Source organism: Tenebrio molitor, chromosome 3 (genome assembly GCF_963966145.1).
Source record: "Tenebrio molitor chromosome 3, icTenMoli1.1, whole genome shotgun sequence".
In the NCBI taxonomy this organism is placed as follows: domain Eukaryota; kingdom Metazoa; phylum Arthropoda; class Insecta; order Coleoptera; family Tenebrionidae; genus Tenebrio; species Tenebrio molitor.
Genome location: NC_091048.1, coordinates 29,113,855 through 29,137,536, shown reverse-complemented (window position 1 = coordinate 29,137,536; position 23,682 = coordinate 29,113,855). Strand labels below are relative to the sequence as shown.

The 23,682-nt window shown below is 43.8% G+C and overlaps 1 protein-coding gene across 7 annotated transcripts in view; it reads left to right on the top strand.

Moving 5' to 3' along the window:
• The window catches only part of heph (polypyrimidine tract-binding protein 1 heph), a 113,627-nt gene that overhangs the window by 80,539 nt on the left and 9,406 nt on the right, over positions 1 to 23,682 (top strand). For all 7 annotated transcript variants that reach the window (XM_069041381.1, XM_069041377.1, XM_069041376.1 and 4 more), the window contains 2 exons: positions 18,771 to 18,866; positions 21,455 to 21,751. In XM_069041381.1, the coding sequence (XP_068897482.1) occupies positions 18,771 to 18,866; positions 21,455 to 21,751 (393 nt within the window). The remainder of the gene's footprint in view (positions 1 to 18,770; positions 18,867 to 21,454; positions 21,752 to 23,682) is intronic.

Genomic DNA, 23,682 nt, shown 5'->3' with positions numbered 1-23,682 from the left:
TTAATATTTCTCTCAATTAAAACGTCACGCTTGGGTCGCGCGGACCGCATCCCGAATGGCGACCTCTGGAACCGTGATCGCGCTGACTACGCCACTGCTCTTTGTATTTAATGGTTTCCGTGTCCGAGTGCAGTTTATCGGCGATCGCGTGCCCATTCCATCCAATAACAATGGTTTCTGTGTTGATTTCACAACCGGCATCCGTCTTCGGCCCCAGCCTCCGGGGGGTTTTTCCTCGAAATTTTACGATCGCCAATTACGCAGCTAATTGTTATCACCGTCGGTGCGCCATGTTTGGTGGTTAAATATTTGGTCGATGGGGCTTTTGTTGTGTTACGCTCGTAACATACACACATACACGTTAAAATATTTGCCCGGCAATCTGAGTAATTGTTGTTTGATTAAACATTATTAATGGCCGCGATAACGCGATACGATTACGGCGGAGGCGGCGGCGGCTGCCGCCGTCGAGGTCTAGTTTCCGCTCGAGAGTGGAATTTATCGAGGCCGTTTTATTGCCTTCTTAAAGTTTCGCAACGGTTTGCTCCGGGACGAGACATTTACACGCGTCCATTCGGGACCTCCGGTGGCGGCCGTGATGGAGCGCCCGGAGCCGATAATCCGGGGTGCGGCGCTCTTAAAACCTCCGAAAGCCGCCCAGGAATAATGGAATTTATATTATTAGAAAACGGCTTGTTTTTCCTTTCGTGTAGCGCAGTTTTCCTCGCTTTCCCCGAATTCGGGCCTAATTGATTGATCCGTTCAGGTGCCAAAGCTCGGACCGTCGGACTCCTAAAGCCGATACACACAACTTTCGAAGCTTTATGAAAAAGCCAACTCATCTCTCAGTTGCACGTACGGCACGGTCGGTGCACCTCTAGTCGAAAACGTTGTAAAATGGAAATGAGATTGTTTAGAAAACTTTCAATTCGAACGGCTGAAACTTTCAAGATTTGATATCATGAAAAATTCACTCGCGGAGCTCGAATTGTAGATTTAAAAGTGGAATGAATGTTCTTGCAACAAATCGAACTGTTTGTGCACTTTTATTAATGGACGAGCGAATGAAAAGGGCCAAGGTAAATGGAATCTTGGAACGAATTGAAAGTTGCAGGAATTATGGAAGTTATGAAGGTTTCAGTTATCCGAAATCAGGTACACGATGAATAGTTAGTTGAAAAGCCCCGAGGCAGTTTACTGAGACTGTAACAGGAAAAAAAATTAAAAGAAAAAACCAACCTCGGAGGTTTGATGTTAATAATTTTGAACAAAGTTTGTTCGCGGAATAAAATGTAAGGGAAGAAAGAATGAGATGCGAAAAGCAAAAAAAAAAAAAATGGAAAAAGGGATGTTTCAATACAATGTTAGGTCCAAACGGAAAAGAGCTGGATATTTTGAAATGGAAAAATTTAGCGAACTAACGAATGGAAGAATCTGTATTGTTGTAAAGCATTGAAAAATTCAAATGAAAATGTTGGATGAAAGCTCGGAAAAATTCCTAAAACCAAGTAAAACCATAAAGAATTGATCTCGATTAAATATCTCCGAAAATGTTTTTATTTTTACTTTGACAAAATAGTGCACGACCTTACGCGACGAGTTAAACGATCTGATTAGAAATCACGTTTTCAAACAAGGTGGAATAGTTCAAAAAAAAAAAAAAAACAGTTTACCCTCAGAAAATTAATGACTGAAAGTTTTGTTATTTGATCAATCCAATTACAAATTACATATTATGATTTACAATTTACTAAATAAAATTAAATCAAAAATAACTGCTGTAATTTCGCAAAAATTGTGAAAACAACAAATCCTTTCATTAAATCTTTTAAACGATTTTTGAATAAGTATGTATAGCTGTTATCTGTCCCATAAAAAGAAATTTTTTTATATTTTTTTATTACTTAATACATACATTATGTACAATATTTGCATATGACTTTATAACACACTTGTAAAAAATAATTAAACGAATTCATATCGTGCCTAAAGCGCCGTGCATTTTCCAGAGAAACATGGCGCCAATACGGCGCCCTGGAATCTGAAAGATTATCTCTCAACGTACGATTATAAATTATGGGTGCTTTAATATACAAATATGTAGCACATTACTAATAATTTATGACAATGATGAACATGATGATTCTCTCTAAACTCCCTGAAATTCCACTGAAAAATTCGTTTATGCAGTTGCCCGTTTTTCAGGACCATCAGTTTTAGTTAGTAACTGATGAAAATTGGATATTAATAAAAGCTTTGCCGCAAAATGCTCCATGTAGAAGGTTTAATGGGTGTAAAAGCGAAGAGCAACAGTGTTAAAAATGTTTACTTTCAAACTGCAGAGTCCAGGGATTAACGAATTTTTAAATGCTCTATTTGTCAAAATTTGACGTTGAAATTTTTATTCGATTAAAAAACTGTTTACTCCGATTATAACAACGTTCAACTCGGAACGTCAAAATTGATTGAAAAAACAAATGGAGTAGTGAACGACAGCTGTTTTTTTTTTTATTATTAAAAAATACAAGGAATCAAAGAAACACTTGATGGGCACCTACCTGACTTTCGACAATCCCGATCGACGAACACTCTGTATAAACGCGGGATCGGCTCGCACGATCGCACGCGAATTATTCAGTCCGCCTGGCTCCGGTCCAAAAGTTTCCGGATTAACTGATGTCTCCCCGATAATTATTATTCAGGAGCGACTCCGGTGATTTGTAGTTTACAATTAACGTCTCAGCTGCGAGCGGTTAATCGGACGTCTTCGCGGATTAGCAGTCTCCTAACAGGCGATCCTTCACCCGCAGGATCACGCGTTCGACGCCACCCCCTCGTCCCGTGCAATTCCGGGTCGCTCACGTAAATCACGGCGGCCCCTTTCCTCCGCGGACCCCGCGAAAACGTCCTCCGGGTCAGGTTAAATATGTTTTTAATATCGGCGTAATTTTTCCGCGGCCCCCGCGTTCGCCGAAACTTTTCATTTGGAAACTTTGCGACGGTTTATTTGCTTTTGTCGGTGTATTTAATTATATTCGGTATTAGGAACGCGGCTGTTGCTCCGGTGGCGTCGTCGATTGTTGCACGCGGTCTCGGGGGTGGCGTTTAATTAAATCTCGACTCGGCGGACGCGCACGCTTAATTTTTGCGGGATCAGGGCCGACCCGATCAAATAATAAATCAATCAATCATTCCGGCTCAAACAGAAGATGTGCGCGATAAGGGGGGTCGTGGGGGCGAAGGTGCGCGCGTGCCGTGCGATATTTGCGGGCTGATCCGAGTGAATTTCGCGATTCCCATCATCGGCCCGTCAGGAGGTATCAACGAAAAGTCAATACCAATCATGAGCCCGCCAGACGTTCAATCAAAACCCGGCCTAATCTACGCCCAAATATTGAACTCCGCACTCTCGAGTCGCTTCTAATCGGCGGATAAAAATTTCTGGTCCTTCGAGCCGGATAACGCCGCGTTTTCTCCTCGATTTCGGAATTATTTTGGCATCAATCTGTTTGTGTAAGGTTCTCCACACTTCGTCAACTCTTTCGCACGGTTTAAAGTCATCAGCGCTACAAGTTTGCGACTGCCACCCTCTGGGAACCGAGATTTTCCAAGTAATTAGACATTCTTTACGGCTTACGCGACACTTCCAGATGAGACAGCCACTAATTCCGTCACACTTTTATTAGGTCTCTCGCCGAGACGCGACTCGAGGGGGTGAGACGGATGAAAATAAACAAACGCGCTATTTATCGCCGAAGGAGGGTGCTGCCCCCATGTCTCTCCACCTCGTGCGCTCCAGAAAGCCGTTCGATGTCATAATAGACGCCGATAAATCTAATGGGACGTTTACACCGTACCCGCTAATTTCCTGCGACGCATCTGATAATTTACGGCGACACCGTCTCCTTCCTGGGAACCTGCCGCGATTGATTTTTCTTCGGGGGGCGGCACGCACACACGACCGCAACTCATTGTGTTCGGCTTCACTTTCGAACCAAATAGAAAACAATTCCGATAAGAACGATCGGAATGCGCAACTTTTGTATTTCAGTCGAGCGTGACCTTTCCGCAGCGCAAAGTCCTAGCAACAGCAAGTCATGCTCTCGTTTTGTGGGACTCTTCCCCGTAGGATTGTCGAGGGGGATCTCTCGATACGTTTTGCCCCGTCGAGCGTGAATTCTTCTAACGAACACACGAGAAGGAAAAGTTCAATCACCTCCAGTCCGGTTCTTTCTTAATCGCTGATGTTGTTATTAATCGTGCGCCCGTTGCGGCTTTCTCATGGTTCCGTGGAAGTGCGGTCGCGATTCTCCCGCATTTCCACCTCGAAAACGGCTAATTACGCCGGGCCGGTAACGCTTCGGTGATGCGATTATGCGTAATTAAAGTCGTTCAATAATTCATGGGAGTTTTTGGGTTTAGTGGCCGAGAGGTCACCCTCGGCGGGGTCGACCGACCGAATCCTTAAAAATCTTCCCGCAAAATGTAAAAGCACCGAATCGCAAATGCAAACCCGCAAATGACGAAAATGAACTTCGGATTCTCTTGGAAAACTTTCTCGCACTCGAATTTGGCAAAATTTGCAAAGATAGCTTCATAAATTTGCTCATCGTTCAGTGCTCGTAAACGGCTTCAGAGGAATTTCAAACTAATCGGTCGATATTGATCCAAATTTTCCTTGCTATCTTAAAGGCATAACATTTTTACTGCTCCACATTCAGCCTCTCAGGAAATATATGGAAAATATTACATCGTGCATCATTGATGAAACGAGGAGTGAACGAATAACGTTTAATGGTTAGGGCATCAATTTGGTATCTTTTTCCAAATTATGCTCAAAAAATCTGAACAATATCTCTCAGATGAATTAATTGGTAATTGTTCACTTTAACTACTTCTGGAATTTTCGCGTTTTTTCTGGCTAGACAGCCTCCTAGATCTTTTCCCACCATTCAAACCTTGTGCAAATACCTTTTTTCTCTTGTTGTGTTTCAAGGTCGCGTCAAGGTTGCGCCAATGTCTTAGTATAACTAAAGGGTAAGGAAAATTCATTTGCACAAGGTTTGAGTGGTGGAAAACGATCTAGGAGGACGCCCTGAGGCTGTCTAGCCAGAAAAAACGGGAAACTTCCAGAAGTAGCTAAAGTGAACAATGACCAATTAATTTTTCAAATTAAGAATAACACTAAACCATCATCCAAAACGAATCAAAGTAACTGTTTGTAAGTTTTGTGGTTTGGCAGTACTGCTCAATGAAGTTTTTTTTTTACAAATCATAATATTTACGACTTTGAAAATTACTCTGGTAGCTGTAAACTAATTCTAATGGTCCGAGCTGCTGCTGGTGTTTAATTAATTTTCCACTTCCGTTGTTGTGGAAACATTTCAACAGTAAAGGTAATTAGAGGAGTTTTTGATATTTCTAAGTTTCCAAGCTGACAACGCGAAGCAGTCGGAAGAAGAACGTACACAAATATTGATTCTTTCAGAAGAAAGTTCGTGTGCGCGAGAAATTTCAAAGGAATTAAGAATATAGTGGGTGTAGTAGTTGAGGCAAAGCAAAACGGTACTCCGTTGCGATAAAAGCGTCTCTGAGCAACCTCCAAGGGTGGAGAGTTATTTATAGTCGCCCAAAGTAAACGCAATAGGTGACTAACAGTGTCAGAAATTACGATTCAAATGAACAGCACTCGTGAAAGGTCAGCTTCTGTAACTGCCATCAAAGGTGGTTTTTGATTTTATTCTTGTAATTCGACGTACAGCTAGTTCATGCTGGTATTATAATTTTTTTATTGTTACAAGTGTTTATTTCCATAATAAATATTATCCATTCCCACTGACCCGGCAGTTGTTATCATTATTATTATCGTAGACTTCGAATGGTTGGACTTCCGGACATATCTCAGTAAAAAGAACAGACTAAAAAATTAAACGACATAAGGGACTAGATAAAACTGTCAAAATTTGAAGTTTTTGGATCTAAACGCTGAGTGATTGTTGTTGCTCTTGAAAAATATAGTCTTCTCTTTGTGAAACTCGGCGATATCTGAAAATTTTTGGGTAGCAATTAAATCGAGGTTGGAGGAACAACGAAAAAGAAAAAAAAAGACCCGACAATCACTTCAGGAACTCTACTTTCAAGAAAGGGATTTCGGTAATTGTTTATTTTACCTACTTGTTGAATTTTCGCGTTTTTTCTGGCTAGACACCCTTAATGCCTTTTTTTCTCTCTTGTTGTGTTTCAAGGTCGTGTCATGGGCATGGAACATTGAAGTAATGGGGATGATCAGCAGACAACGTAGAGTTGGAGCCCATTCCAATGTCGAATTCGACAAGTAGCTAAAGTAAACAATGACCGGGATTTGTATTTCGATCCCAAAACATGATTGTACTTTTGGTCAAAATTTAATTTTCGTACAAAAAATATTGTACGAACCACTTGCGTGAAGACATCATCCGTTCATTCGCGCATTAATTAAAGGCACTCGCTCCTTCGTCGCTCGTGCTTTAAAAAATGCGCTAATGCGGGAACATCGTCTTCCCGCACTCGGTTCGTAAATAACTACATATATTCGTGTCCAGAAAATAAATTCGTGTTCTGTTCGTTTCGTACCAAAAACAGTGAAGGTTTTGGTGGCAGTGTGGGCATTAGTTTGTCGTCGAGGCAGCCTTTCGGAAACTTTTTCTGCGTTGTTGAGTCTTGTTTGTGTTACGTTGCAGTCAAATATTATAAAATGGATGAATTAAGCGATTCGGCGGGAGAAACTCGAAATCCACCGAGTCAAAAGAGCAAAAACACGAACTTGAAACGAATTTGGCAACCACTCTGAGAAAATTGGCGAGATTAATGTTTCGAGCGTTGTTGGGACGTCAAAAACTCTTCACCCAACCGAACGGAAGTGAGTCGAACCTTTCGAAATCGAGAACCACCACCACCGGTGTTTGTTGATACGTCGTCGATTTCCCTCAATTTTTTCCTCGTCATCCTGCGGCATTTTTCTTGGATGTTGTTATCCCGATACGGGGTGCGAAATCCTGGAAAGGAAGGAATTGCGTTCGGGGATGTTCTCAGTCGACCGCTCTCGAGACCTCTTCGCCTTTAATTTCTGTTTGTTTGTCTCTGAGCCGTCCATTAATCACCCCGTTTCTGTTTCAGGTACGTATTATCTCCCGTCGAGATCGTTACCCCTTCTGTCGTTGGGGGGAATGTAGGGCGGCAAGGTCAGTATTATTTCATCGGACCTGCGGGAGCTCTCAACGTTATTAAAAAGCCGATGCGTATTGAAATCGAACATCAAAGATGGCACACCAACAAAAGCGAAGAGGAACCGGTAATCGTGAGACGATCTCTTGATCTCAAGGCCGGGGCTGGATCCCGATTTAATACGGTCTCTAGGAGTAGACGTACCGTGAAGTAACTTTCCTAACTACGGACTTTTTCTACGATTCATTGGCCCAATCGTTGTGCTCTTGTTGTTGTCGGACGGGCGGCCTTGACCGCTCGAGGCGGCCGCGATCACGACGCCGTTGCCGTCGTTCCTCCGGGCCCCAAGTGGAAGGACACGAACGGGGACGGTGGTCCGTTCGGTGAAATAAACGACTCACGCACCTGCGATTTATCTTTTTTAATTGGAAAAAGGATCTGTTTCCTGCAGACGTGTGCGGTGTGCCAACAGTCGCCTTCCAGCCACCTTCTGCATAAAGAATGGATCCGCTACCAACGGGATTATCTCAAGTGGAACATGTCAGATTTGTATTTTTTCCCACACTTAGGCAGGATCTCCCGTTCGATCCTTTCGTAATAACGCGGGTTACAGACATAACGTTCGTGGTGGCGGCGACGACTTTAAAATAAAGAATTATCCGGCTCGCGGCAAGCCGGTGGATTATTTGTGAAAGATGGCAGTCCCCTAAGCTGCTTTCCTTTTACACTTGATCTAAGCCGAGATTAAGGGAGATGAGAAACTTATCTTGGCCCTCTAATCAAATATATAACTTTACTTTTTTCGCGAAACGTGCCTCCCCACAAGCAGGTGTAAAATTCTTGGGGAGATAGCGGCGTAAACTTGGGTTATGGCTTATCTGGAAACGGCGCGAAAGAACTTTCCAGGTCACAATTTTACAGGCACCTAAGGGTAGGTTTCCACGTTCAAGGATTATTGGCGCCAGTAAAATAAGACAGAAATCGAACTTGACCGAGTAGAGGACGTTACCGGATTGTTGCGTCACTGGCGTTTAGTAGCGCCAATTGAGCTGAATTGGCACGTAACTAAACTGGCGCCAGTAATCTTTGCATAAACGTAAAGAGCCGCCTCGACGGTCGCAAATTTGAACAAAACTGCCAAGCAAACCGTCGTCGGTCATTGGGGAATCGAAACTCCGTCGGAGCGATCGGCGTCGTATTTATTAGCGCCGCCACATCCGCACCGGCAACCGCCGCAACTCCGCGTTCGGAAACTCTCCGTTTGCATTGTTAATGCGTCTGTTGCATTTTTCATCGGAAGGAAGCTGCGCCATTTTAGAACGTTTCACGTGCGAGCGGAGTCGAAGGTCGGTTGCCAACCCCCGGACCAGTTCAGTTCCGTTTTTTGATCGTGTAATTGCGGCCGTCAACGTGACGAAACCCATCCGTTTGGCGTGTCTTTGTGTGATTCTCAAGGCTGCGCCGGAGCCAAGTTCAACGCGAGGCGGAGACGGCGACCTCACCGGAAAAAACGGCAACGGACCGTGGCGCGGCAGATTACGATCCAATATGGAGAAGCTTAAGTGGCTCCGGATGTGCAAACATCGATTTTAATTAAGCGCATTATGGTGGATCGCCCCCGGAAACGGCGGACGCTGAAAAACGAAAGGCGGTTCGTCCGGAAGACCGGAAACGAACGCCATCGGAGTCGGTTTGCGGCGAGACCGCGACTCTGGAAGATGGGGGAGCCGGTGGGGGACGGACGACGTTCCCGGGACTCGGTTTCGCCTGTCAAATTGGCCGTTCCGGTTCCACCGGATTTTTCCGGGGACACCGCGAGGCCGCCATCAATGTTTCAGCGTAATTTCCGTGCAGAAACGATAGAATTAAATAAACCGGCGCCGAATTTGCATCTCCTGCGAGCGAGAGAGCGCCGCGTAAATAATTAACGCCGTCCCCGAGAGGTGCGCCCGGGGGGCGGCGAAAAAAGCACCGTGTAAATATATGAATTTCAGTGCTTATTTAATTCGGAACAGATGAGATTTCCGTCCTTTTCACCCGGCTCCGTGGCGTGTTTTTATTGAATCGAGGCGCTCCGGAGACTTGTTTATTCGTTTTTATTACATTTTTCACTTGATCATAATTTTTCCCGTGCAGTCGCATCTATTCACAGAGTTTTTTTGCGTCGTTCCTCGGCGGGGGCGGCGGTACCTGCGCTCTCGCCCGGTAGACGTGCACGTATTACCTGATCGAATGATTTTTTATTTTTTTTTTTTTGGTCGTCGTTCCCTCCGATATTTCCGAAGTCTCCGCGATCATTATTCGCGAACACAATGCGAAAGGAGAGAGCGGAAGTTTTGTCTGAACAATGTTCCTCGGGAGGTTCCCCGCCCGCCGCCTTACTTACTTTTCAGCCGGAAAAATCGGATAAATATGTAAAGGAAACAAATGACCTAAAAAGCTCCAGACAAGTTTTAGCTCTTCGGGATTTCGACGGCACGAAATAAAAGCTTTCCGCACGCATCGATCGGTTTTCGTTTGTTGTTCCGCGAAAATGTGCCGTTTTTCCGGGCGGCAGTTGCAACTCGCGTAATGCGTTCCGTGAAAACCGCCACCGGAATGTCGGGGGTGTGTTCGACGCGAAAAGACGGACCGTGTTTGCTTTCAATTTTGCTTATTTGGAATTAATTCGGCCGTGTCTCGTTCGGAACCGAGACGATTTTTCTTTTTCGGGAACGTTTTTAAATATTCCTCGACGGATATTTTATTTATTTTCATCGGGATAACGAAGTGGATCTTTTTGCCTTTTATCCCGGAGAATGCTCGAATTTAATTGGATGGTTTCGAATATATTTTTTAAAAAGGAATGCTTAATGCGAGTCATTTTAATGCGCTACTGTCGGCCCGGGAAAAATGCAAATTACACGACTAATTTCGCGAGATGCAACAGCTCTCTCGCCCGGTACGACCGAAGCGAGGACGGCGTCGGGGGCGGCGAAAGGGAAAGGCTCTCCGCGGCATATCCATTAGGCGCAAATCGGGCTTCGGGGGCTCCCGACGTGTTTATGAAACGCGAGATTGTTTAGAATTCACTCTCTTACTTGCGAATTTAGACGCACGTCAATTTTTTAGAAGCCACCAAATTGCATTAGGAACTGACAACTAAAACTGTTTTCTTTTACATTTCTGTCCCGGACGAACGGGGAACGCGAAAATGGAGACCTCCGAGTCGCGCAAACCCGCGAAACAAATCATTTTTCACGGAATAATGATGCAAAAGAATTATCGCCTAATTATAATAATTTTCGTTTATACAACAGACACAAACAAAAATAGAATAATGATGATAATAATAACAATGAGGAAAATAACAGTAGTCAACATGTTTGGCGGTGATGTTTGTTTCACGTAACTATTTATTTGGTCGTTATTACTTAACAGTATACCCCTCTTGACGAATAATGGGAATGGATAAAAATCCAATCACAAAAAAATCAAATAATATCGAAAACGAAAAATGGACGACGGATGGATAGTTTTCATTTTCAATGTTTATTTCATAATCATTTTCAATCATTCAACACGATGAAACTCACACCAGGACTGTGCGGTCATATTTTGCTATTTTTCCTTTTTATAACTCTCATGCAGAAGAGTTTTTTTCATTCAGTTTTTTACATCACGAATAAAAAAAAGTTGTTGGTTTTTAATCTGTATTTTATTTTGGACGCTGGTGCCCTTGAACTTAACAAAATGGTGCATCATTTTCTACCAAAATAATGAAAACACTTCTGGTGAAATAATTGAAAATGCTTTATTATCATTTTCACCACCATATTCAGTGATTTTACGAAAATATGTAATTGTTAAAGAACTGTAACAGTTTTACTTTACACGTACCGGGTGAGTCAAGTTTTACCGCCCGCACGATTTACCCTGTTAAAAAATTTTAAAAAATAGCGAAACTTTAGGGTTACATTCCCTTAATATAAGACTTCAAATGTGTGCAATCAATTTTCCGTTATCACTTCATTCAGAGCCATAAAATTTAAAAAATCCATTTTGAGCAAAAAAACATTTTTTTTCGTACACGCTTATAATTCACAATTAATTCAAAGAACACATTTTGAAATTGGCATCTAAAGAAAATTATTCGTTTTTGAATTATTCCAATTTTAACAGTAAGAGCGAAAAATGACCCAAGATTTACAGCTACAGTGTCATAAATAAATACATATGTATCTCATTGTTGGGAAACATCTGTTGACAACTTTTCTAGTAATTCTTAAGCAACTAAAGGGTACCATAAACAACCTACATCAATTTCTTTTGTGGAACTGACCGCCCAATTTAATAATAAATCATGGCTAAATTTTGCACTTTATTATCAAATTTCATTTATGTCAAAAACCTGTGATTTTTTCATGATTTTAATGACGCCAAATTTTTCCTAAATGTTTGAAAGGACTCTCATTGAAAAATTATGTATATTAATGTAGCGGTTATTGAATTAAAACGAAATCTTTACCTGTTTCATTAAAAATTTTGAAATTTTTACAGATTGTTCTGCAGTGATACACAATTATTCCCGAATTTTTTGAGAATTTTAAATTGATTAGAAGTGGGTGTTTTCGCTCGGGCGGTAAAACTTGACTCACCCGGTACAATGATGTGAGAAATTTCGTATGTGACTTGTTACATAGGATTACAATACATTCTCGCTGGGGTCGTGTGTGTAAACATCCCACTACAACTAAAAAATGTAGTGTTTTATATACACGTTGCATAAATTACAATGTGACCTCCGTAGTGTGATTGATTAATACATTAATACGTACATGAAACATTTGGACTTTTTCCAGAAATCCTACGAGGACACGAAACAGGATGTTTGCCGTGCAATAAAAATGTCCTGTTGAGAGAACATCCGACTTTTTAATTCCACGTTTGCTTTTATGCTCTGGGGCCGCATCAAAGGCTAAATATTTAGAAACCCGAAGCTTGTACAAACGCGGCGAGCAAATTAAAACACAAAACGCAACAATTGTCCCCGATTTTCCGTCTTTTGGGCGTCTTGATGGAACCGTCGGACCTTGAACGTCTTTGACCCGTTTAGACTTTGCACCGTCCACTCCGTTCTAAATGTAGTCCGTCGCCGAAACGGCGCAATTTCCGTTTCCTCGGCACTCTTCCACCTCGTGTCGATTTAAGGGCCGTAAACGCAAATGGACGTAATGACATGTTCTTCGTTTTTAGTGCCGCCGATGAAGTGTGTAAAATTCGAAAAGAAATTATTTTTTTTACGACCGCCACGTAAATCTTTTTTCCGACGCCATTTGCCCAGATGCTCGGAGATCCATTGTTGCGATAATGTTGTCACAACGGCGGACATAAACTTGGAAATAATTGATGGGAGCGTTAAATTTAAAAGGAGATCCTTTCGGATGCGTGAAAATTTCAGCTCGACGATAAAACTGGATGTTTACCGAATTTTCCGGAGTTATTGACGGAGCGGGAAAACTCGCACGGTACACTCTCCCCCCTCGATGCTAATCCTCTCGATTTTTCACCTCTTCGCCCTTCACAGGGCCAGATCCAGATGCGCCCGGAGTAATTAGTGCGCGTAAACAGTCGCATAATGTCGCTAGGATTTTAATTGTTAATTACCGAGTTGCAGTCGGGTATTTTTTCGTAAAGGGGGGCGGAACGAGTGGAATAATTCCGCCGCTAATTGGTGCATGGATTTAATTAAAATAATAATAATAAAAAACCGGAGGAGAGCGTGTAACGTCGGAGCGACGTCGTGTCGGCGGCGGCGGCGGTGGCGGCGCTCCCAGCCACAATTAAATCCCGGTCGAAAAACACGGCGTTAAAAGGAAAGAGAGCTCCCGGAGACGTACAAGGGACCGACCTCCAATTAAGAAAATGTTAATTTTTCCGAGCTTCCCGGGATGAATGTATAAAATGGTAGGGAGCGGTCGCCCCGCCGCCCCCGCACCGAAGTACATTAAAAACTTCGCACAGTTAATCGCGGCGAAATCGGGCGCAACGACAGACACACGAGTGCCAACTTTGTAACTACAAATGGAACGAGCCGGAGCTTTCCGGAACAATTTATTGCGCGTGTTTACGGTTTATACTTTGTTTCTCTGTTCGAACACATGCGCTACTAGTGCAAATAATGTCCCGCTGTTATTGTTTCCCTGTTATGAGCTGCGGCGGCGGCGACATATCGAAACCGCGACGCAATCGGACGGCGGCGAAAAACGCCAGGGGACGTCGCAATTGCGCCCTTTATTCGATTTGTGCGCGTAATTGTTCTGCATATCAAAGGGGGACGGGGGATTGCCGAGGCGGGGGCGGCAGAGTGACGGTCCCGGCAGAGGGATCGACTCGGATCCGGACTCCATCAGAAAAACGACGACGAAAAAGCGAGCAGAGACGAATTGTAACGTGCCCTGTAAGGGCGAGCTTTATTCTGCCGCGCTCGAAGAGAAAAAAATTAACAACCTTTAAATTGAATCCTTTTAGGTACGGAGAAGACGTAAAGCACAAGGACAAGAATTGTTTTTCATCCAGGAATATTTTTAAATGGATATCAAAATACTGCGGCCAGTTCATGTATATTCATCGAAGCATTTGCAATTTAAAAAAATACAATAAACCTGATTGGTCTTTGAAGAATCCAATCTCTTCGATGCGTACGAAACGTGTGAGCACCCACCATTAGCTTCTCCAAAGATTTTTATTCGGATCAAAGTAATCCAGAAATGTGCTACAGTTTCGGTGATCGATCACGTGATTGTCAAATAATCACTCATTCTTTTTTGTTGTCCTTTATTTATCACAACCAAAATAAGATTTTGTTCAGCCAAGTGAAAGACGTTGAAAATTATCGATTCAACTGGTTCCACCGAGAATGACCGTAACTTAATTCCCAAGTGAAGCTCGTACTAGTGAAGCTTCTTTTCAAAATTCTCCATTGAAGAGTTGGAGTTGATGCTTTGAAATTTTCTGTAACGTATTCACTTTTTCGCATCTCAAAAATTAATTAACGAACGACGAATGAATACCGTGTGATCCATAATTAACACAAAGTTAGTTAAAAAATATGAAATCTAATTACGACGTGTTCCTCGTTTGCTGGCAACAAATTTTGCTGGCGCGCAAGAAAGACTTCCTCCTTCGCCACCCCAACTCACTAATTGCCCATCGTCGCCGTCCCCGTTCGCGATTTCCTCCAGTTGTCCGTGCTCGTCGAGTCCCCGCCAACAGGTGGCCCATACTCCACCGACGAGCTTTTTGAATTCTCCAACATCCTCATGCAAATGTCCTCGTGTACGTTCGTTTTTATCGTCGCATCTTCCTCGACGTACCTGGACGGTCTCCGTTGTCGCTTTCTTATCGGAGTGCGGCAGGCGGCGGCGGCGTCCCCGCCCCGACCTCGTATTTATGTACCTTCCGAATCGAACGGTCCTCGTCAGCGCGATTTAAGAAGATTACGAAATTAATGCCGCGGTCCCGTCGTCGACGGGGCCTCCCTGCTTTGCGTAGTTGTCCGCATCTGCGACTCCGGTTTATCGATTCGAGGGCCCCGGAGTCTGGGTAGCGATCAGAGAGTGATCCCGTACGGCTTCTTTCGGGTTTAATCCGTGGTACCGGAGTAATCTGTCGCACGGGGATAATTGCGTTTATCGAGGAGCGGGGGTGGCCGACACGTGCACGGGAAAAATGGCGGCGGCGTTGCGAACCGCTGTCCGTCGACAGTCACGCGAGAATCGATAGAGCAACAGTTGATATCCACGCAGCATAATAAATAGTTGCACGAGCCGCCCCCGACCGCCGCCACCGATACGTTTTATTATTATCATCGAGACGTGACAGTGATTGACGCGCTAAAAGGTTTTTCTGTCTGTCTGTCTTTATGCAAACGTCTCTGACGTCTATCCTCTCGGACGTTTCTGTCCATGTGCCCGCCATCTGGGACCTTCAGGTTTATACACAGACGAGATGTTTAGTGTCTCCTAAAAATAAACGTTTGATTTACAAAACGCAGTTTTACAACCCACCGGCCATGTGCGCTCCTCTCGGCTAAATAACGGCGGCGGTAAAAGCTTCGGATGTGAACGCGTGACGCCGCGACGTCCTTCCGTCGAAAAGTTTTTCAACTTTTTCCAACGGCGAAGGGTAAACACTTTTAGGCGGCTTCCGTCGGGCTGTCGGGACACGTGCGTTGACGTGTGCAGTCCGGGGGTGGTAGTTGGAACCTTTCGCAGGCTAATGCGGCGAAAGTTCCACGAGCTTGACGGGGGCGGCATCTGATTCCCGTCCCCACCCGTGACGGCCGTTCGTAATTTGAAACCGGACCAGGGGTGGCGGATCAATGCAGAAAAAATAGTACACTTTCCACAGAAAATATAACAAAAATTAATTTTAAAAAGAGATTTTTTCCAACATCGCTTATGAAAATCATCAACCAATTTAGTGAGGAAAATTGGCGTTTGCATCACTAGTGAGGAAAATGTATTTAACAATCTACTACATCAACAATCTACTACCTACCTAGTTATTAATATAAACATTTAAAACACTGTTATTTGCATTAATTGAAACTCCAGATCCGGAAGATTCAAAAAATAGGGGAGTAAAATAATTATAAAGAAATTTAAAATTGAGACTCATTTTCATAAGCGACGTTGGAAAAAATAGTACATATACACAATTCGTGATTAAAGTGCGATTTTTCAACTCGCAATACTATCCTCACTCGCTGGCGCTCGTGAGTATATCATGTATTACTGGTTGAAAAATCAGCCACTTTCATCACTTATAGTGTAATATACTATTGTTATTAAAGTGGCAACCATTTTTGGTTTTTGCACCTCTCTGTACAGTCTGTATTATTAAACTCCATCAAATTACCATCCACTGTCAAGTGTTTTTAAATTTGTTTTAAAATTGCAGGGGGAAAAAAGTAGTATATTATTCAACGAGCGGATAATGATGGCTGTTTATTACGCAGGAAGATGGCGTATCATCCGAGTGGTTAAAAGCCATTACACGCGAGTAGAATACGGTTCTTTTTCTACATTTTTATTATGTACTTGTTTTTTTAAAATAATTGTAACATGAGTATTACGCCGTCTCATAGCGTGGAGTGCAGATCATTACTCACGGTTGTAGATAATAGATATCATTACTTAACAGTTACGCGCATACATAATGAACCTATTACTCAGTAGGAGCAGAAAAACAACATTTTGTATGTAGTAAGTTCCGGTGAAGTTGAAACTCTGTAAAATTATGTACAAGTTAATTTTTGTGCAACTGCGCCCCTTGGGGGGTATTTAATAGGAAAAGTTTTTGTCCCGACTTGTACGCAAATCCGACTCCCTCGTCCTATTTCTTAACCCACTTAAAAGTTATATTGCTGCTGAAAGCGACATTTAAATTTCAGTTTTGTCGTGTTTACGCCCTTTCTGTTTTCGACAGTGGGTCACGTGAGCGATAACAACACGGGGTGTCCAATTACATCCCCTCGTGCTTCGGTTAACCGAAGATCACAAGGGCGTCGCGAAAATTACAAGAAACTGCACCCGATCACGCTCCATCGGTCACCCCCTTGTCGATTATGCGAATTTCGTCGGTTTTCGCACGTGAAAATCACCGAATTTTCCGCAAGCCCTTCGCGGTGCCTAATGACGCGAACGTCTTGTTTGTGTCTCCGACTCCGGTTTTTCTTTTTGTTGTGCGCGTCGGTCTGATTCGGCTCCGGAATTGGATTCGTTCCGGTGGCGGAGTTGATCCCCGCGCGCGCGGCGCGAAAGCTTTTAGCGCGCCGCGCCCCAAACTGGAACAGATGTAAATGAAGTAACGGAACGCGATTTATTCTTTTTTGGGCGGCGAAATTTCCATACGCATTCGGCGACAATTTCCGCCGACCTGCAGCCAACACACAAAGGACCGAGGCGAAGTGGCAGACGGCGGCGGAGCGTGCGTCTGGAAATGGATCCCGTGCCGGTTGAGCGGCTCGCAGGCACCCCTCCGCCGCCCCCGCGATCACGCTCGGCGGAGCTGGGAAATCACGAACCTGGAAACTATCCCCCGGTTACGCACCTACGGATGGCGCCCGTCAATTATTCTTTTCGGGAGTCGGCACGCCTGTTGGATCCTGCGAGGGGAGGAGGCAAGGATAACGCGCCCGCACAGGACGACGACTGCCAACTATGACGGCACGGGTAATTCATTTAAAACGGCCCCGGAATTAAACTAGTTACCGACCAAGTTGGGCCCTAATTGATTATAAAATTTCACGGAAGCGGGTGGACAAAAAACGGGGTAATTACCCCGATTGCTGGCGCTGAGACCGTAATTTTACAATGTTTCAGGAGTTCAATAAATGGGATGAAAGCGCCAGCTTTACTACTCTCAAGACAAAAGTACAATTAGCTCCGGCCATATTTCTCGTCCTTTCCGGTTTTTAGCAGTTAGAACTTTGTTGCATTTAGCTTTTTCGGCTTTGCGTCCTTCTTTTCGCAAAACTCCCAAATCCCACATTTTATTGTTATTTCCTTCATATTTTCACACAAGTTCTTGCAATGATTTTAATTTCTTTTTTAAATCACATTTTGAACGGTTTTTCTTTTCTTATTTTCTGCGAGAACAAATAAACGTCGCTCGCGCCGAATAAATTCATTCTTTTTTTAACCACATCCGGGAAAATCTCAAAAGAAAGCGAGCACCTCGCCTACGCATTCAAAAAAAAATCCCACTTTTCCAAATACAAAATGTGAAAGATTTTTGATGAGAATTATTTTTGACGACAAATTTCGCCTGTTCCGTTTTTAAAGGTCGCGGAAAGTTGTTATTCTTTTTCCATCACCTGTGAAACTCATTTTCATGGAAAGTTTTCGCACCTCTCTTGAATCTCTCGAGTGCATTTAAGAACATTTTTCAAGAGGGAAACTTTCCGACTCGTTATCAATTTATTAAATTCACGTGGTGCTTAGCGCTCCAAAAATACACGTCACTGAATAAATCCCGGGCCACGTGGCTCGGCAAAACGGGAATCTGCCGGTCGATAATCACAACATCGCCGGTCACAAACTCGTCGTTTTGCGTTTAACCGGAATAAATAAACAGAGTGGAGATGCACCACCGTTGGCGTTGCATTTCGGGAATTCCTCGGCTGATTATGCAAATTCCGGGACGTCGTCTACTTAGGAGTAATGGAGTTACCGGCCGAGGCGATAAATAAGACACGTAGATAATAAAATCGAGGGAAAACGGAAATGCTCATAGGTAATATAATTTTATACAGGAAATATAATCGCCTTCCTGCCAAATCTATATTATGTATACTCCTCTTTTCTTCCTTTCGGTCCCGGATTCGTCGAATCCCTTTCATGACCGGGATTACTACATAAATACATAAAGCACACATCCAAGACGCACGGTAGGTAAGCGCTTTTGCGCCCCCCGCCCCCGACCCTTATCGCATATTCATCCCGTTCGCCGTGCCTCCGTCAATTCGGGGGATTATCGAGTCCCGAGGGCTGTAGTAATTTTTGTGTTGTTGTCTGTTCCAGAGAGGAAGCGAGGAGCTGTTGTCCCAGTCGAACGTGTCAGTGATGGCCCCGTCGGCGCCCCACGCGGACAACAACAACCAGGAGAACGCCAAAAAGGTGAGCCACCCCCGACGCCGCCACCGCCGCCTCCTCCTCCATCCTTTGATTTATGATCCGTCGCATGTTTAAACGGTAATGCGCGCGTATCGCGCGTTTCACACACGAATTCACCAGGGCGATAATCAAAAATCGATCCATCATCGGCCGCCACTTTGTCCGGTGGACGGCGGGGCCGAAGTCGCCGACGGTGTTGCATAATTGGGTATTGATCATCACGCGCGGACTGACTCCGACGATGTCCAGTTTTTTTTTTTTTTTTTTTTTGTCATTTTTAATTTCCTGCGACGGTCTTTCGAGCGGGGACGGCCGCAGGAAGTGTCAAATGGTGCTAATTTCAGTTGACGTGGGCACGACGACCGCCGTTATTATGTTTTTCGCCGGCTTTCAGCATAAATTCGTGCTTTGTCGGACGTTGCGAAATCGGTCGTAAAGCGCGCCTGCCAGTGGCGGGGCCGTGGGGTTTTTTTCGCGCCCCACCGCTCCCGGCTAAATTTAACGCGGATATTGTTGAAAGATTCGCAAAATTTTGGCAACGGCGCTTTCATTATTTTTATTTACGACCGCTTATAAATAAATGCCCTGGACTGGAGCTCATAACGCCCAATAACATTATTATTTATGTTGTCCCAAGAACAAGCGAGAACGCATTTGCGAGGAATTTTTTGAACATTAAAAATTGCGGTTTGGTATGACACGAAAGTCCACTCAAAATGAATAACTTCGTGTTTAATAGTCTATAAATGTTACTGCCACAACTGTTCGTCGTTATTAATTTTTTTTGACGTAGAAATTATTCATTCATTATAGAAAGAAATTCGCAAGCAGTCGACTAATCAGGACGAATTTTGTTAAGTGCAGTAAAGAAAAATTGAAAATACCTGCAGCATCTTTCCTGTACTGGGTCAATACTGACCCCATTGTATAAAACCACGTTTTGATTCTTCCAAATTTAACCACAGTTGAAATGAAATGAAATATTGAAATTGATGTAGCTTCAATGTTGCCTGAATGCCGTGTCACCAGTTATGTAAATAAAGCACAAGCAGTCAATTAATCAGAAAGAATTTTGCTGAATTAAGTGCAGTAAAGAAAAATTGAAAATACCTGCAGCATCTTTCCTATACTGGGTCATCACTGACCTCATTGTATAGAACCACGTTTTGATTCTTCCAAATTTAACCACAGTTGAACCCTTCCCATTTTGAATGGAAATGTTGAAATTGATATGAATGCCGTGTCACCAGTTATATGTAAATAAAGCACAACAATAAAATCATTAGAAGAAGCTATTGGATTGAAATAAGTGAATAATGAAATTGTCACTTTCTTTCGTACCGTTTTATGAAAATCCCTCCACGTTACGCTCCTTTGATGTTACAAAGTCGATAACTCCCGTTATTCAAAGTTAATTTATCCACCAATATCGAAAGAGTCGACTCTATTGGATAATACACCGTGTGACAGGCCATTGACTTGCCATTGTTTTGTCATTTGTTTCACGTACGCGCAATACACCGAGTGTAAAAATTAAGGAGAACTTCATCATCAATTTTAAAATGAATTCCTTTATTGGGATAACTACGAAAACGCCGAAAGAATTTCGAAGCGAGGAAATTTCCTTGGAGCGAGTGTCGCTTTCGTCCTTCCTCGTGTGCTTTAATTATTGTGGATTTGTTAATCTGGGATGAATCGAGCTTTCGCGTCAGCTCGACTAAAACGGAATGAAACAATATTTTGTGTACGTTGTCAGTCATTGCCGAAAAATGAAACAGGCAAATGTGGCAGCTGACAGAACCCAAAGTGTCAACTCCAGAAGCCACGGGAGTCGCGAAGTCTTGTGCAATATTAAAACGACGAAGTTTCCGTCTCGTGGTGGCAACGAGGAGTTTTCTCCCGGGGGGGGTGAAAAAAAAATTATTTGGGGTATGTTTCTTTTCGCGAATTTTGGCCAAAGTAGGTGTCGATTAAGAACGTACCGAATTGGAAACGGAGAGAACTCGCTGTCGGGCGTTTTTATTGTAGCTGGTGGACAATGGAAAAAGGAAATCCTGTTATTATTTAAAAAGAAACGTAACTCCGCTTGGATATTAAATCCATTGAAAAAATCGGCTGCCGGTCCATTGTGGTCGACTGATTAAAAAACCGTCCCCTCGATTGCACAATAGTGCAAATAAATCCGCGACGAACAGGTTTCGGATTTGATCATTCGTTGTAAATTTGGGCGGCCTGAGGACCTGCGGGATGACTCCGGCGAACAATGCCTGTTGCACGGCCGGCTCCGGGAGCGCTCCGGGGCCTTTATCTCCCGGCGCCCGGTGGGTTTTTACGATAAGATCTCGCAGCAAAGCACAATAGACAATGGGCGAAGTTCGTTGTTGGAAGCGCGGCGCTCCTCTAAAAATCTACAACACAAAATTACTTTTCCCTCTTTATGAACGATAATTAATATCCGCCGCTCTTATTTATGGCAGTTGGTGGAAGTCGCCGTTTGTTTCTATATAAACGGTAATTGTTCTTCGCCCCGTCTCGTAATGGAGACGTATTAGGAGAGGCCATTAATAAAGGACGTTGCGTTGTTTTCGCAGGTGAAGCTCGACCAGCAGAACGTCGGCAAACCGTCTCGCGTCATCCACATCCGCAACATTCCAAACGACGTCTCCGAAGCGGAGATCGTCCACCTGGGCATACCCTTCGGCAGGGTGACCAACGTACTGGTCCTCAAAGGGAAGAACCAGGCCTTCCTGGAGATGGGCGAGGAATCCTCGGCCACCACCATGGTCAATTACTTCTCCAGCTCGATGGCGCAGCTCAGAGGCAGGGCGGTCTACGTACAATACTCGAACCACAAAGAACTCAAAACGGACCAAACTCATTCGAACGCGGTAAGTAAGACTTTTTTTGAAGCTTTTTTCCGCGTCATCGGCAGCCGTTTCACGAGCGCGAACGCCCAATTAGCGCCTCGAGAGAAGCGCCAATTAAAAGTAAGCATCTTCTTCAGTTAGTCCGCGAGATGCAATGAACGCATCGATGCACCCCGCCGGGATTCCTGTCCTTTTGCCTCCAACGTCGACGCAAATTAGCTCGCAGGAGGCAGGGAAATAGTTCGCGCGTGGAGGCAGGAACGAGGCTTGCGGTTAATTAACAGGAGCGAAACGTGAAATTTTTTAGATTTTTTCATCAATTGTGTGGGGCTAAAAGCATTGGTCCACACGTGGAACCTTGAGGTGCTCCGGATTAGTTGATAAAAGAAAGTTGTTCATATTCTGTTCCGGCCGAGCTTAAAATACATATCGAACCCTTTCGCAGGAGGATTTTAATGGAGTTAGCGCACTCAGGCGGCATTACGCCCTCGTCAAAGCACTGCAGACACCTAGTGCGGTCTGACTAATGCCATAAAGCCGAGTCGCTCGTCGTAGTCCCGTCGTGTCGTGTTTTTGGTCCCTTTTTTGACCGAATTTGCGGCGTGTGTGTACCCTCCGCCCCCGGTTAAGCTCCCGTCCGTAATATTTCCACCCTTGCTAATCAAAGTAAGCCCATTAGAGTGATATCCCTTGCGAGTTCTTTGGCTCTGCGTTAATCGCGTCGCCGTGCGAATTCGTCTCTCCTAATACATTTTTTACGCCGCCAACCCCCCGAAAGCTAATGAAACCGAGCCCTAATGAATTATAAATAGTCGGGGCGCAATTGAAACAAGCGTAATCTTTTTTTTCCGTCGCCGCCCCCCGGAATCGAGACGGTGACTCCGGGGTGTGCGGTCAGTTTTTCGATATGACCGCTCCTCGCACGATCCACTCGAAATATTTTCAAGTGCGAAATGTTGTTCGCCGCCGTCCGATTTTTCTTTTTGCGGTTGCCAATGCGAAATAAATCAATCCCCCCAAGAAATATTCTGGGCGAGCTTGCGTCGAGAGAATGTATCGGATGGGGTGGAATATAGGCCCTTTTATTTATTTTGCTCGTGTCAAATCATCGATCGGGGTGAATGTGTGTGTGTGTGGGGCAATTTTGGTGTCTTTCGGGTGTAATTATAAGTCGAGGCGAAGTTCCCGATCGATAGGCCACGCACTACCGGATTCTGGGGCGAATTTACGGCAGCAGTTCGCAACTGGGAAGCCTCGGAAGATTTGGCGCCCAACGCGGGGCCGCCATCGGATACTTCTTCGCCACCGCACGACGTTTCGCAATTACAAATCGACAAACATTTACCAATCATCGAATAAAACTCAGTAACGCCAGAAAAACGCAAAGGATGTTTTGTGAACAATATCTTTGTTGGGGCGGACACGGACTCACGAAGGACCATTTTTTTCACCAATCGAACATTAATGTTTTCGCAAAGCAATTAAGCCAACATAATTACTTTTATGATGGGCAATAAAAAATTATTTGATGAACATCCATGAAGCCAGCCTTGAAAGCACGCCGAAGCTACTAAAAATAGTCGTTCTTGTAATTATTTGTAAATACGAAAAACCTGTACCGCATAAAGAGCTTGTGGTTATCTTTTCTTGGAGCTGGCGAACGGTGATTTTTTGCGAAAAAAATTTGCATGCATATTTACTGTTTTACAGTATTCGCTGGTTATTGTTGTCGCGCACACCATCTTGTTACAACGGTCAGAGCTTCAAAAACGAAATAAACATTTTCGTGTTCGTTTCCTGGAATATATAACCGGGAAAGTGGTATGTAACTAAATATATGTATAAAACTTTCCCGGTTATATGTATACCTAACTTGACATCTGTCAAAGATGACCCCAAAATTTACAATAAATTAATGTTTTTTAAGACTTTGCCTAAACGAACACGAAAAA